Source organism: Arvicanthis niloticus, chromosome X (assembly GCF_011762505.2).
Source record: "Arvicanthis niloticus isolate mArvNil1 chromosome X, mArvNil1.pat.X, whole genome shotgun sequence".
Lineage (NCBI taxonomy): Eukaryota > Metazoa > Chordata > Mammalia > Rodentia > Muridae > Arvicanthis > Arvicanthis niloticus.
Genome location: NC_047679.1, coordinates 52,520,521 through 52,533,281, shown reverse-complemented (window position 1 = coordinate 52,533,281; position 12,761 = coordinate 52,520,521). Strand labels below are relative to the sequence as shown.

General features: G+C 39.4%; 1 protein-coding gene across 3 annotated transcripts in view; it reads left to right on the top strand.

Annotated features, from left to right (window-relative positions):
* Nucleotides 1-12,761, top strand: part of Ophn1 (oligophrenin 1) — a 308,721-nt gene that overhangs the window by 93,409 nt on the left and 202,551 nt on the right. For all 3 annotated transcript variants that reach the window (XM_076918793.1, XM_034485518.2, XM_076918794.1), the window contains exon 3: nucleotides 8,788-8,883. In XM_076918793.1, the coding sequence (XP_076774908.1) occupies nucleotides 8,788-8,883 (96 nt within the window). The remainder of the gene's footprint in view (nucleotides 1-8,787; nucleotides 8,884-12,761) is intronic.

The following is a 12,761-nucleotide window of genomic DNA, read 5'->3' as shown; positions in this document are numbered from 1 at the left end:
TTGCTAAGCTGTTTCATGCTACTACAATTTAAGATAATTGTGGCTGATTGGTTTTTGGCACTATTCATACTGTCTTTTAGGCAGAATTAGCTTCAAGTCAGGCAACGAAGCTCTCAGGATCCATCAAACTGGATAAATAGAGAAAATGTCTTAGAGTTAGGACTTTCAAACCTCTAGGCCTATTTTGCTCCCCACTTCAGTGGCTTCTGAGCCATTGGTTACACAGTTATTGCAGCTGTGATGCTGTTGTTTCCAGCATTGCTGCAAAATGGGAAGATGATACATTTCTTAGGATACATTTTGTGTGTACCACAAAGGAGATTCCATTTTTTCCTTGAATAAACAATACTCAAGCCTTTAGTTGTATATTTGCAAAAGATATGGTAAGAAACAAGCCAGCAGAGAGAAATGAAAGGCTAAAGACTCAGTTTGTCCTCAAACAGTCAGTACATTTTTATTAGTGTAAGAGGTTGGCACCCACCAAACCTCCTGGGAATGGGAGAGTGTGCCCACCATGCAGCTTCTGAGAATCAGATTTTATAGTTGAGAGTGGTAAGCAGGGAGGACCTGCCTTTGCCAAGCCCAGAAGCTGCTTTTGGTATAAACTGAATTTTGAAACTGCAGGGTGGGGAAAAGTCAGATTGTTTGGGTTTGTAACCTCCAAGCTCCAGGGCAGGCAATGGGGGTTGGCTGCTTTCTCCAACTTCATGGGGCAAATCTCTTGAGAGCTTTAGCCTGTTTTTATGGCCATATTTTTGGAGAGAGGATTTTCTTTATTCCAGACCCTGTACATACAAAGATCAGAGGGCATAATTTTCTGTCTGGCTACTTCTTGCTGGTGGATTGGGTATTGTTTTGGAGTTTGGAGTTTGGAGTCTGGAGTGACTACAGAAGAAGCATTTTTATTTTATTTTGTGTGAGTAATGGCAGTGATTTGATCCAGGAAGAACTTCTGTAAAATGTTAAAAAGATAGGGTAAAGCATAGGGGCCAGTAAGGGGGTGGAGGTCGGAGGTTAGGGGTGGGAAGCCAGGAGGAGAGGAGCTTGTTGAATTTTCTGAGCCTAGTCCCTGAGTCTTTGAACACTATCTCGAACTAGCCTAGATTTGTTGGTTCAGAAGCAGCACTGTGTGTGGAGGAAGACGGAGTTTGCTCCTTTGATAGCAATCAGGAGATCTAGCCATCTTCAGTTTTGGAGTATTACCTTGGACAAAGAATCTAGTTGATGCCTAATGGTGTCAAGCTATTCTGAAATTTCTGTAAGGCTTTCTGAGAGCTGGTTAGACAGAGAGGATAACTGATGTAAAGAAGCCCTCACTCCTACTGTTCCCAGTCTAAGTCTTGAAAGAATGCTCAGAGTGGAAAGAATGAGTTGGATGACCCATTTGCCAGCTGAAAGGTATTGATGTCAAGGAAAACCTAAAATGTGAAGGGGCTTTTAGGAACAAACAGGTAACAGCCAATTTAGCTGTGAATAGGGAAGGTGGTGGCCATATATAAGAAAGGATTTCCCCAGAGCAGGGAAATCATATATTTCTCCTCATCCTCAGCAGTACTGGGAACCAGCAGAAGACTCAGTCAAATGCAAAATGGGAAGATCATTTAGGCGTATTGTGCCAGGAAGGCCATCTGGGATGAAGTGGTTCAGAGAGTCACCAAAAATGGTGATTGGCAAGGTTTCATTTAGTAAAGCTGGAGAGAAGTGACAAGATTGGACACTGGGATGGGGGAAGTTGTATTAATACATTAGGGGGCTTTGTGAAGTAGAATTAAAGTTCCTAGGGCAAATGTTGGGAAGGAGCGGGTTTTACAAAATTTTGCCAAAAGATGAGCATTATATCCTATTGAGAAAGCCCTCCCTACTCTTTCAAGGCTCCTCCAGTATCTTTACAGGTGAAGTGAAATGAAAGCCCAAGGACAATGTAAGCTAGACCAACAGCAGAACAGGGAATGACTGGTAAGCAATTTTAGGTAAGCAAAGACACACCCAGCAAGGTGACAGGGGATCTTGGGAGCCCAAAAACTCTAGTCTCTTCTCCGTGCCTATTTTTATTTTGAGAGAAGGTCTCACTGTGTTGTAGCCTTGGCTGTCCTGAAACACTCTCTGTAGACCATGCTAATCTTGAACTCACAGAGATCTGCCTACCTCTGCCTCTTGAGTACAGGGATTAAAGGTGTGTGCTACTACTACATTTAGCCAGGGCTGTCTTTTCCCTCTAAGTTAGGGTAGATCACTTTGAACAAAGCCAGGATGACTGATTTCTCTTGCAGCTGTGGCATCGATTGGCCTTGCATTCACAAGCCTGTTCATCAGCAGCAGGGTACCCTACTTGCAGGAGGAAAACCCACTAGGCCATTGTTTTAATCCAGTAGGCTTTTGTCCCAGTCAGCTATCTTAGAAGTTCCCATTTTTATTACCTAGTAATGCCTCTTTTCCCTATCTGAGTGCCTATCATAGAATCTGACTCCTAGTCCCTCAATCCTATCTCTCAGAGGTCACTCTTAAGTGCTGTTAGGGGTTTTGGGGTGCAGACAACTTTAATTGCTTCCAAGCTGTCAAACAGGGTGATGTAGAAGGAGCAGCAGTTAGAGTCCCTTAGAGGAAAGTTTATGAACTAGGTCATGCATGATTAAACCTTAACAGATGGCAAAGATACGGACATAAGACAGCCATGTGATGACAGTGTGCAAACTTGGAGTGTACCATGTGAGTGAAGGAGCATCTGTAGCATACAAAAGCCAGACTGTTCGTACTACTATAATGTTTGCTTAGATCATAGTTAAGATATTTGGGAAAGTTTCACCATTATTCTAGGAAGACAACAAAGAAGAAAATGATATAAAAATTATTGACAGGTTTTGTCATAGATATTAGCAAGCCTTATCCTCATAATTATTATTATTATTTGGTCACCATTGCCCATCACAAAATGTAAGGCTATTAGTTTAGCTCAGGAGCTTGCAGCATCTTTTATTGGCAGGCCCAAGTTCAGAAGTCAGACAGTTGATGTTTTTTATTATAATCTTGTAGGGAAAATTTAGAGAAAATTTTAATGAGAAAAATTCCTCAATACCATGATTAACATATATTTTGTTTAGTAAAATGAAATGTAATTGTACAGTTTGCTGACCTGTGTACCAGAGCCCTGTAGAAAGATAAGTAACTGAACGAACAGCAGCTGCTTGTTACATCACACTCCTGTGTAAGGAACAAACACGTGGGAGCTTTGTAAGAGAAGTCAGTTAAAATCAGCATCTAATTGACAAATTGCAGGAGAAATGAAATTTCATCGGGCCTTTTTTTTTTTTTTTTTTTTTTTTTTTTTTTTTTTTTGTAATAGGATTATACAGCAATGTCCCAAGGATTAGGATGTACAGGGACATATTGAAGTTATGAGAATCAGTAGTGAGAAATAATGACTGAGGAATATGACCTTTGGACTATTAAAGAATCATAATGATACCTTTAATCCTGATTATTCTTTTCTGCTGGGTGTTTTAGGTGATGCAGGTTGTGGAAATTACATTTTTTTTTTAACTGTTAAGGTCAGTTGAAAAGCTGGACCATTGGTCCTCAGGGGTCACTTTGGATGGCATGGAACCTCTGGCTCCTCTAGTCCTTTTATTTTTAAGCAATTAGTCTACCTATGTCAGCATACAATAAGGCTTTATTTGACCATTGTTTTACTTGGAGACATGAAGGAAATTTTGGTGACTTTCTTTTTTGTAGAGTGAACATTGGTTAGAATTCACCAGATAGGATCTCCATGGCCTCCTTGAATAAGAGAATGGATGTCTCCCTATGGTTACAAACATTTTAAAAGATGCTCCACAGACCCGTGGGATCTAGTTGACCTTGGAGTGGAAGATATTTCCTATTTTAACATTTTAACCAGTATAGACATCCAAGTATTGAACACCCAGAGGACCTCTTTTATATCAGTCTGATAAATGAACTTTGATTAGACATGCAGTTTAGCCAGTCCATGTCATCTTGGTCTTTGACCTTAAAAACTGCACAAGTAATTTTAGTCATTCTTTTAAATTTATTTATAGAAAAGCTTCAAAGTTTGAGAAAAAGCCTTGAATTACCTTCTGAAGTATTTGAGGGTTTAACTTACTCCAGTGGTCTAGGAGGCAAGACAGGAGTTATCCCTAGAAATATATCAGTTTTCTTTTTACCTTGTCTGTAGTACACATCCAGGTAAGAAGTGTTCCACTTTAAGAGAGGCTAGTTAGTTCCCTTCTAACCTTGTCTGTTTTACAGATCAAGGTGAGAAGCACCAGAAGCTGAAGAGAAAGGGTTTAAAAGAAAAGCTACACAATGCTGAAGGTCCTGTTTGTATTGATGTAAACTAATCTCTTGTTCTATGCAGAGGAGAGTAGGGCCCCCGGATTGTCTCAGTTAGCCTGAACAAGTGAGAGCTAATGAGGGAGAGCTAGGCCCTTGGCCTTACATATATGCTGAGAGTTCCCTGCAGGTCCCAAGGAAGATAGGGAAGGGGGATAGTGTTCTAGATGAAATAGGAGCCTCTCCTTAATCTCATGTAAGTCTACAGCATTTTAAAAATTTTAAGTAGGAAGAAAGCACCATAATCACTTATGGATATACTTTTTTTAAAAATTGAAAGCGGGCTATCTGGATTGGGAGAGGCTGTTTGTGATTTATCACATATAAATTGGATTTATGTCTCTGCAAGCTAGAGACCAAAACACCAAGATTCTCCCACCACCTCTCTATCCACCTTCATCAAACCTGTGGATCCTGAACCATACAGACCTCCTAATCAGGAACCACACAGCCAGCCCATCAGAGGCCTGCCACACCAGGACCATTGAAGTCCACCCTCCAATACCTACCATCCCAATACCTACTACAACAGGAACATCCAGGGACCAAAGCCATCCAGGTAGCTAAAGGCCCTAAAAGAAGGCTACAAGAAGAGAATCAACAAAGACCAGAGCAATATAACACCTTCAGAGCACGGCTACACTTCTACAGCAAGCCCGGGATGTGCTAACAACTGAAGCACAAAACACATGACCTTAAATCCAATCTTATAAAGATGATAAGGGCCTTTAAAGAAGAAATGAATAAATCTCTTGAAAAAGTAAAGGAAAAATACAAATAGGTAGAAGTCTTTAAAGAGGAAACAAATCCCTTAAAGATATACAGGAAAATACAATTAAAGAAATAAAGTAAATTTTAAAAATGTGTAAGAAGACCTGAAAGTGGAAATAGAAGAAATAAAGAAAGCACAAACTGAGGGAACCCTGGAGATGGAAATCCTAGGGAAGAGAACAGGAACAACAGACACAAGCATCACCAACAGAGTACAGGAGATGGAAGAGAGAATCTTGGGCATAGAAGATACAATAGAAGAAATTGATACTTCAGTCAAAGAAAATGTTAAAGCTAAAAAACATTCCTGACACAAAACATCCAGGAAATCTAGGATACCATGAAAAAGACCTAACCTAAGAATAATAGGAATAGAAGAAAGTGAAGAGTCCAGGCTTCAAGGCCCAGGAATATTCTCAACAAAATCATAGAAGAAAACTTTCCCAACCTAAAGAAAGAGATGCCTATAAACATACAAGAAGCTTATAGAACACCAATTAGACTGGACCAGAAAAGAAAATCTTCCTGCCACAGAACAAAGAATATTAAAAGCAGCACGGGAAACTGGCCTGGTGACATAAAAGGAAAACCTATCAGTATTACACCTGACTTCTCAACACAGACTCCAATAGCAAGAAGGATATGGACTGATACCTTGCAACCTCTTAAAAACCACAGATGCTTACCTGGACAACTATATCTGCCCCCCCAAACTCTCAATAACCATAGAGGGAGAAAACAGGATATTTCATAACTAATCCCCCCCACAGGAAATAAGTAATTTCATACCAACATAAATAACAAAAGAACACATGTGAGTGCACACACATACACACCCTCACACTCTTAACACCACCAACATCAAAATAACGGGAATTACCAGTGATCATTAATATTTCAACTAGAATAGACTCAATTCCCCAGTAAAAAGGCACAGGCTAACAGTGGATGTGAAAACAGGATCCATCATTCTGCTGCATACAAGAAACACACCTCTGCCATAGAGATAGATATTACCTCAGAGTAAAGGGCTGGAAAATTTTTCCAACCAAAGGGACCCAAGAAGAAAGGTGGAGTAGTTATTCTAATATCTAATAAAATAGACTTTCAACTAAAATTGATCAAAGGAGACAGGGAAGGACACTTCATACTCATCAAAGGAAAAACTTCCAAGATGATATCTGAGTCTGGATATCTATGCCCCTAAACACAAGGGCACCCACATTTGTAAAAGAAACATTGCTAAAGCTTAAATCTCACATTGAACCCTACACATTAATAGTGGGAGACTTTTAACACTTTTTAACGCTGGTGTGATAGGGGTACCAACACACCCACAAAACTTTAAACACAAAATTTATTCTGTCTACAAGAAATACAGGAATTGTAGATGGAGCAGAGACTGAAGGAATGGCCAACCAATAATCAGCCCAACTTGAAACCCATCCCATGGGCAAGCACCAACCCTTGACACTATTAATGATACTCTGTTATGCTTGCAGACAGGAGCCTAGCATAGCTGTCTTCTGAGAGGCTCCACCCAGCACCTGACTGAAACAGATGCAGACACCCACAGCCAAACAGTGGGCGAAGCTTGGGGACTTTTATCAAAGAATAGAGGGAAGGATTGTGGACCCTCGAAGAGGATAGGAACTCCACAGGAAGACCAATGATTCAACTAACCTGGAGCCCTGAGGGTTCTCAGAGACTAAACTACCAACCAAAGAACATACACAGGATGGACCTAGGCTTCTTCACACATATGTAGCAAACGTGCAGCTTGACCTTCATGTGGGTCCCAAACAACTGGAGTGGGGGCATGCATGTAGACTATGTTGTTCTTTGTGGGCTGCCTTGTCTGGCCTCAGTGGGATAGAAAGTGCCTAGCCCCACAGAAACCAGGGTTGGGATGTTCCAGGGTTGGGAATACCCAAGAAGGCCTCCATCCCCTTAGAGGAGAAGGGGAAAGAGTGTGGGAAGTGGTAACTGGGAGGGGGCAGTTGATAGAGATATAAAGTCAATAAGTAAAAATAAAACAGACATCTATCTGAAAGAACTCAGGAGGTGAGGGATTCTTAACCATTTATTTGTTGTACACAGGTAAAAACAAAGGCACCTAGCATACCTAATGTGTGCTATGGGGCAGAGACAAAAGCCAACCAATGTGGGACAAAGCAATTTTGAAGCAAAATGTTAAATCTTAGAGGAAGATGGGTCTGAATATAGAAAGCAGAAATAACAGGCATTAAGACCCAGCAGAGCCTGAATCTCCAGCCTCTTTTTCCTGGCAAGCTCGAGTCTGCCTTGGCCATAGCAGCTGCCCACTGGCAACAGCGTGTGTACCACCTGGGACCTTATTATTTCAAGTCCCTCCTAGTTGGGATCTGTGTTTTCCCACTATTCATCCCTGGGCCACTGTAAGTCTCACACCAGTAGCTGCCTTTGTTAACGGGCCAATGTTGTGAGCACAATCTCTTAAGTTCCCTGTAGAAATCAGTGAATATGTCATGTAAAACCTGCCTCAAAATTAAAAGGTAAGAGAAAAACTAAAAGGTAAAAAAAAAAAAAATACCGTGGAGTTTTGGTGTTACCTCCTTAGGCCACTACTAAAGGGAGTGCAGTGAGAGATACTGTTGCAAAGCTTACCTTTGTTTACATTAGCTTAAAGTCAGCCTTGTGGTTCCCTTAGCCCACATGTTCTATAGATGTAAAGAGGGAATAAGGAAAAGTTTGAGCTATTCCTCCAAGATTCTCCAATGTGACTTCGTTGGTGAGACAATTGCCCTCAAAATTCCAAGAATATAGGGATTCCCTGGGTATTAAATTGAAATTTCTGATTTACTCGGTCTAGGGTAGGGCATGGCCATGCGCACTTTCTTCAAGTTCCCAGGGGATGATATTGTGACAGAGCTGTGACTCATTCTTGGAGGAGTAGCAAGGGTCAAGAGGTTTGCTGAACCCCTCGCTGAAGGTAACATTTTAAATGTTGGCCAAAATAATTTCTCTAAAGTGTACATTAATGTGATTTATTTTTTTGCCACCATTGAATACTTACAAATAAAAATTAAAGTCCTTGACAAAAACATAAAAGCATTCATCTAGTCATGCAATCACACTGATTTTTTTTTGAAATTCATCAATGTTTTGAGTTTCAGCCCTTCATAAATACACTGCATTTTGCTTGACAGTATTGTATTTCAAGCCTCCATCTGATGAATGTGTAAAATACCCAGATGTTGTCATGGGATAGGCAGTGGAGAGGCAGGTAGACCACTTGACTTCTCCATCCAGCTTTCTTAGATAAGTCTTGAATTCTGAGTTCTATATGTATAAAATAGAGCTAATTGGTTTTTTGTAGGATGGCTGTTCTATTGTATGCAAGAAAATATTGGCATGTTGTGCATTTCCAATTAAGTAGTTTCAAGTCACAGAGAAGGATTGAGGATGAAAATATGCTGCAAAAAATGTTCAAGACCCCTTTAAATGGCTGTTTTGTTTGTTCAGACTTTCTTTTGAAAATACTGATTAAAATCCCTTAACTTCCTTGCATAGCTGCTGCTGCTTGTGGGATGTCCCTTCCTGTTTTGCCTGTGTGCTGTAATGGGAGGAGGGACTTGCTGAGAGGATAGCAGTGCTGACCATCTCTACTGTCCTCTTCCTTTGCAGATTACTCTTCTGCGGTTCAGAAATTTTCCCAGACACTCCAGTCATTTCAGTTTGATTTCATTGGAGACACGCTGACCGATGATGAGATTAATATTGGTAAGTCTTCAGGAGCATGTGATCCTACAACCCTTAGAAGCCATCCATCCCCACCTAACTTCCATTCTGGATATAAAAGCAGCTCGGGGATCTATCTCTTCATCCTTCTGGTCTAATGCAAGGCCCTGGGACACTGCTTAAGAATGTTTAAAAAAAAAGTCCCATATAGTCTAATCTCCCTCATCATACAGAAGCATTGAAGATGGCTCCTGAAACCTCCACTGGGGGGCCATTGGTTAGACTGAAGGGAGACTTTCCTTTAAATCATCTAATAAGTTAACCATGATGTTGGACAATGTATTTCTCTTCTTTGAGTCTCATTCTTCTGCAAAATAGAATTAATCTCTCTCTGGAAGTCATTGCAGAAGAGATTGAACAATGGAAGTAGAAGGACCTTTGTGCTTATTTTTATTAGGATGAAAGAAAAAAAAAAAAAAAAAAAAAAAAAAAAAAAAAAAAAAAAGGAAGGAAGGACAGAAAGCTATGCATTTCCCTATCTCTTTTTATATGTAAGTGTTATTGGGACCTAGGCATACTTTGTCTAATGGGTGTTTTGTTCCGCAGAGCAGCTTTGGATATCAGTAATAGTGACCAATAGCCCTCAAAAGTTAAGGTGTTTACTTTACTTTCTGACTAAATTGAAAGCATTTGCTGGCTCTTGAATTAAAAGTTTGGTAAAAAGTATTTTCCAGGTTGGTCATGGTGGTACATATCTTTAATTCCAGGATCTAGGACAGAAGCACATAGAGTTCTTTCATTCAATGAAAGCTTGGTCTGTATAGTGAGCTCTAGGCCAGCCAAGGCTACATAGTGAGACTTGGGATTTATAAAAAAAGAGTATGAGGACAGTGAGCCATACAGCTGTTATGAGTGATGATACACTGTTATTGAAAAGACCTGATGTATACAGATACACTTATAATCCCCAGAATTAAAATACAAAACATTATTATAAAATCTCATTGTAGCTAATTTGCATGATATATTAATATATAAATGATGCAATTACTAATGATATTATTCATGCATAGTTAAGCAGCATAGTGGGCATACTGGTATATTAACTTTTGAATATTTTCTTATATACTTCCATTTTCTTTTTAAAAAATTTTGTTGGATATTTTATTTATTTACAATACAGATGTCACACCCTTTCCCCATTTCCCCTCCGTAGAACCCCTCTATCCTATCCCCCTTCCTCCTTTATGCTTTTATACCATTTTAATTATATGCATGTATTAAGGTCCCATTTTCTTTAAAATTTCTTTCTTTTTCTTTCTTTTCTTCTGACAAGGTCTTGCTGTGTTTCTCAGGCTGGAAGTGAACTCCTTTTTAAAAAGATTTATTTTATTTTTACTTTCATATTTACTTACATATTTCCACATGTCTGAATGTAGATATCGGTGTGAGTACAGTGCTCTAACAGGCCAGAGAGCCAGCCTGCAGCTGGAGGCCATTGTGAGCATTTCTGACACAGGTCCTGGAGTCTTTTGCAAGAAGAGTATGTGGTTTTCATAAGTGCTGAGCCATTGCCTTCTCTAGTCCCTGGCCTTGAACCCTTGTTTGTCCTGTTTCAGCTTCATAAGTGCTGGGATTGTAGGCATATATAACCATGACTGCCTCATATATCCATTTTCTTTGCATGGAAATTACTTAATAATAAATATAAAATTTAAACTGGGGATATAGCTCAGTTGGTAGAGAACTTGTCAGGTATGCAGGAAACTCCAGATTTAATTTCCAGCACTGCAAAAAAAATTGCATGTGGTTGCACACACCTATAATCTCAGCACTTGGGAATATCAGAAGTTCAGATTTATCCTTGGCTGCATACCAAGTTTGAATCCAGCCTGGACTGTATAGATTCTGTCTAAAATAAAATATGTATACATACTTGAGTAGGCTCAAATAGTAAGTAACCTTTTATAGTTTTTTATGTAAAATTTTATATAAGAAAATTCCCATATTGTTTCAGTTTTTTCCTAAGTTTCACAAGATAGCAAGGACATTGTTTCATTCACTGCTATTTCATTAACACATAAAAGAATGCTAGGCATATAGTAGATGCTGAACCCATGTTTACTAAATGATAATAATAGCTATTCCCATTATTATATTTCATTTATATAGATTTTCGATATAGTTCTATTTAGCTACTTTTGAAGATTCACCTGTTTTATAGTTTTTACTATTTTATAAATAGTGTAGAAATCTTTGTGTTAATAACATTGGGGTATTTTCATTAAATGTTGTTGTGTTATCTAGTGAGGTAGGTACTGGTATTTGAGGTATTTCCAGTGTGATTAGATTTCATTCTATTTATGTAGGTCTGTCCTGCTCTAAGAGCATGACTTACTAAACGTAACCAATAGCTCTGGTGATAAACAGCCTAAGTTTGACTGGCAGATCTACAGCTTATTTGGTGTGGTACTTGGGCAACCAATGTTACCTGTTTGAATGTTACTTTTCATCTACCTCTGGTGGGTGGTGGGCTAAAAGGGAGGTTAAAACATTTAAGAACCCTTATTAAAAGTAGGGTTTTAAAAAACCAATGACTAAACAGCAGCATTCTGTCCCTCCTTTGCCTGATTGTTGGTACAATGTAACTATTGCTATGTGTCCCTTGCCACAAATACTCTGTCCTCAAACACTGAGCCAAAAATAAGCCCTGCTTTCCTTAACTTGGTCACAGCAATAAAAGGTAACTTATATAGCCATTTTATAGATGAAACTGCTTCCAGATCCTCACTCCATTCCTCTTTCCACTCCTCTCCAGTGATTTAGTTTTTAATGGATGATACCCAAGAGAGAAAAAGAAAATGAATGAAATAAAAAGGTTACTGGACCTTTAAATCTTATAGAAGTTACTTTTCAGGAGGAGGTCTTTCAAGTATTCAGGGACATGTAACAATAGCTATCCACCTCTGCACTTTTGATCGGAAGCAGCAGATATCTATTAGAGCATACCTTCACCTAAATTAAGGTCTATTTGCTCATTGGAGCCTCTCTCAGAGGTGTAATTTAAGTCCTATTGCTTAAGACACTATGCACTTTAGACAAAGGGCCCAGAGGCTTTGAGCTGGAACTGACCAGAAAGTCTCATCATGGTAGCATAAGTTACCATGCTATCTTACAAAGGAGGAAATAGTTCTACCTACCCATGATGCCTGTGAACCACAACAAAGATCAGCATGGCTCAGTAACCCTAAGGATGCAGTAGTGGCATATAAACAATGTCTCTCCAATTGGACTTAAGATTGGCTAAACAAGAGGGATGTTGTACCTGGTACTGGAAACCTAGCCAATGACCAAGGGTTAGTGGAATGGTGGATCTTAGAGGTGAATCTATAACCACTGCTTTACTAAATAATCCTTATCTCTAAATGTAAGACTGAGAGAGCTACAAGTCTTATAGAACATTTTTAAAAAAGGAGACAGCAAATATGGGGGAAGTGTGTGAGAAAGTTCATATGCCTAGGGGAAAAAAAAAAAACTCGGGTTCATCCAGAAAAGATCTAAGAGTGTATGTGTATATCACATGCTGATCTTTGGCTGAAAGATTATCTGCAATGGTAAACAATTGTAGGAGGAGCTAAGGTAGGAGGAGTAAGGAGAGGAAGAGGAAGACTGGAGACAATGGAGGAGGAAGACATCGAAAAAGAGGACAACTGGGAAGCAGGAGGTAGAAGGACAGATGCAGGGTCTGGAATATCCTCAAGTTATAAGGGTCTCATAGCTGGGGAACAGAGTAGTGTAGGGGTATCTGCCCAATCTAGGCTTACAGAATATATTCATAATTGCTGAGTTTTGTTTTTATTGACCGGTCCTATTTGGTTGGAGATTTAAAGATCTCCCACTACAAACAATAATTTAGCAAT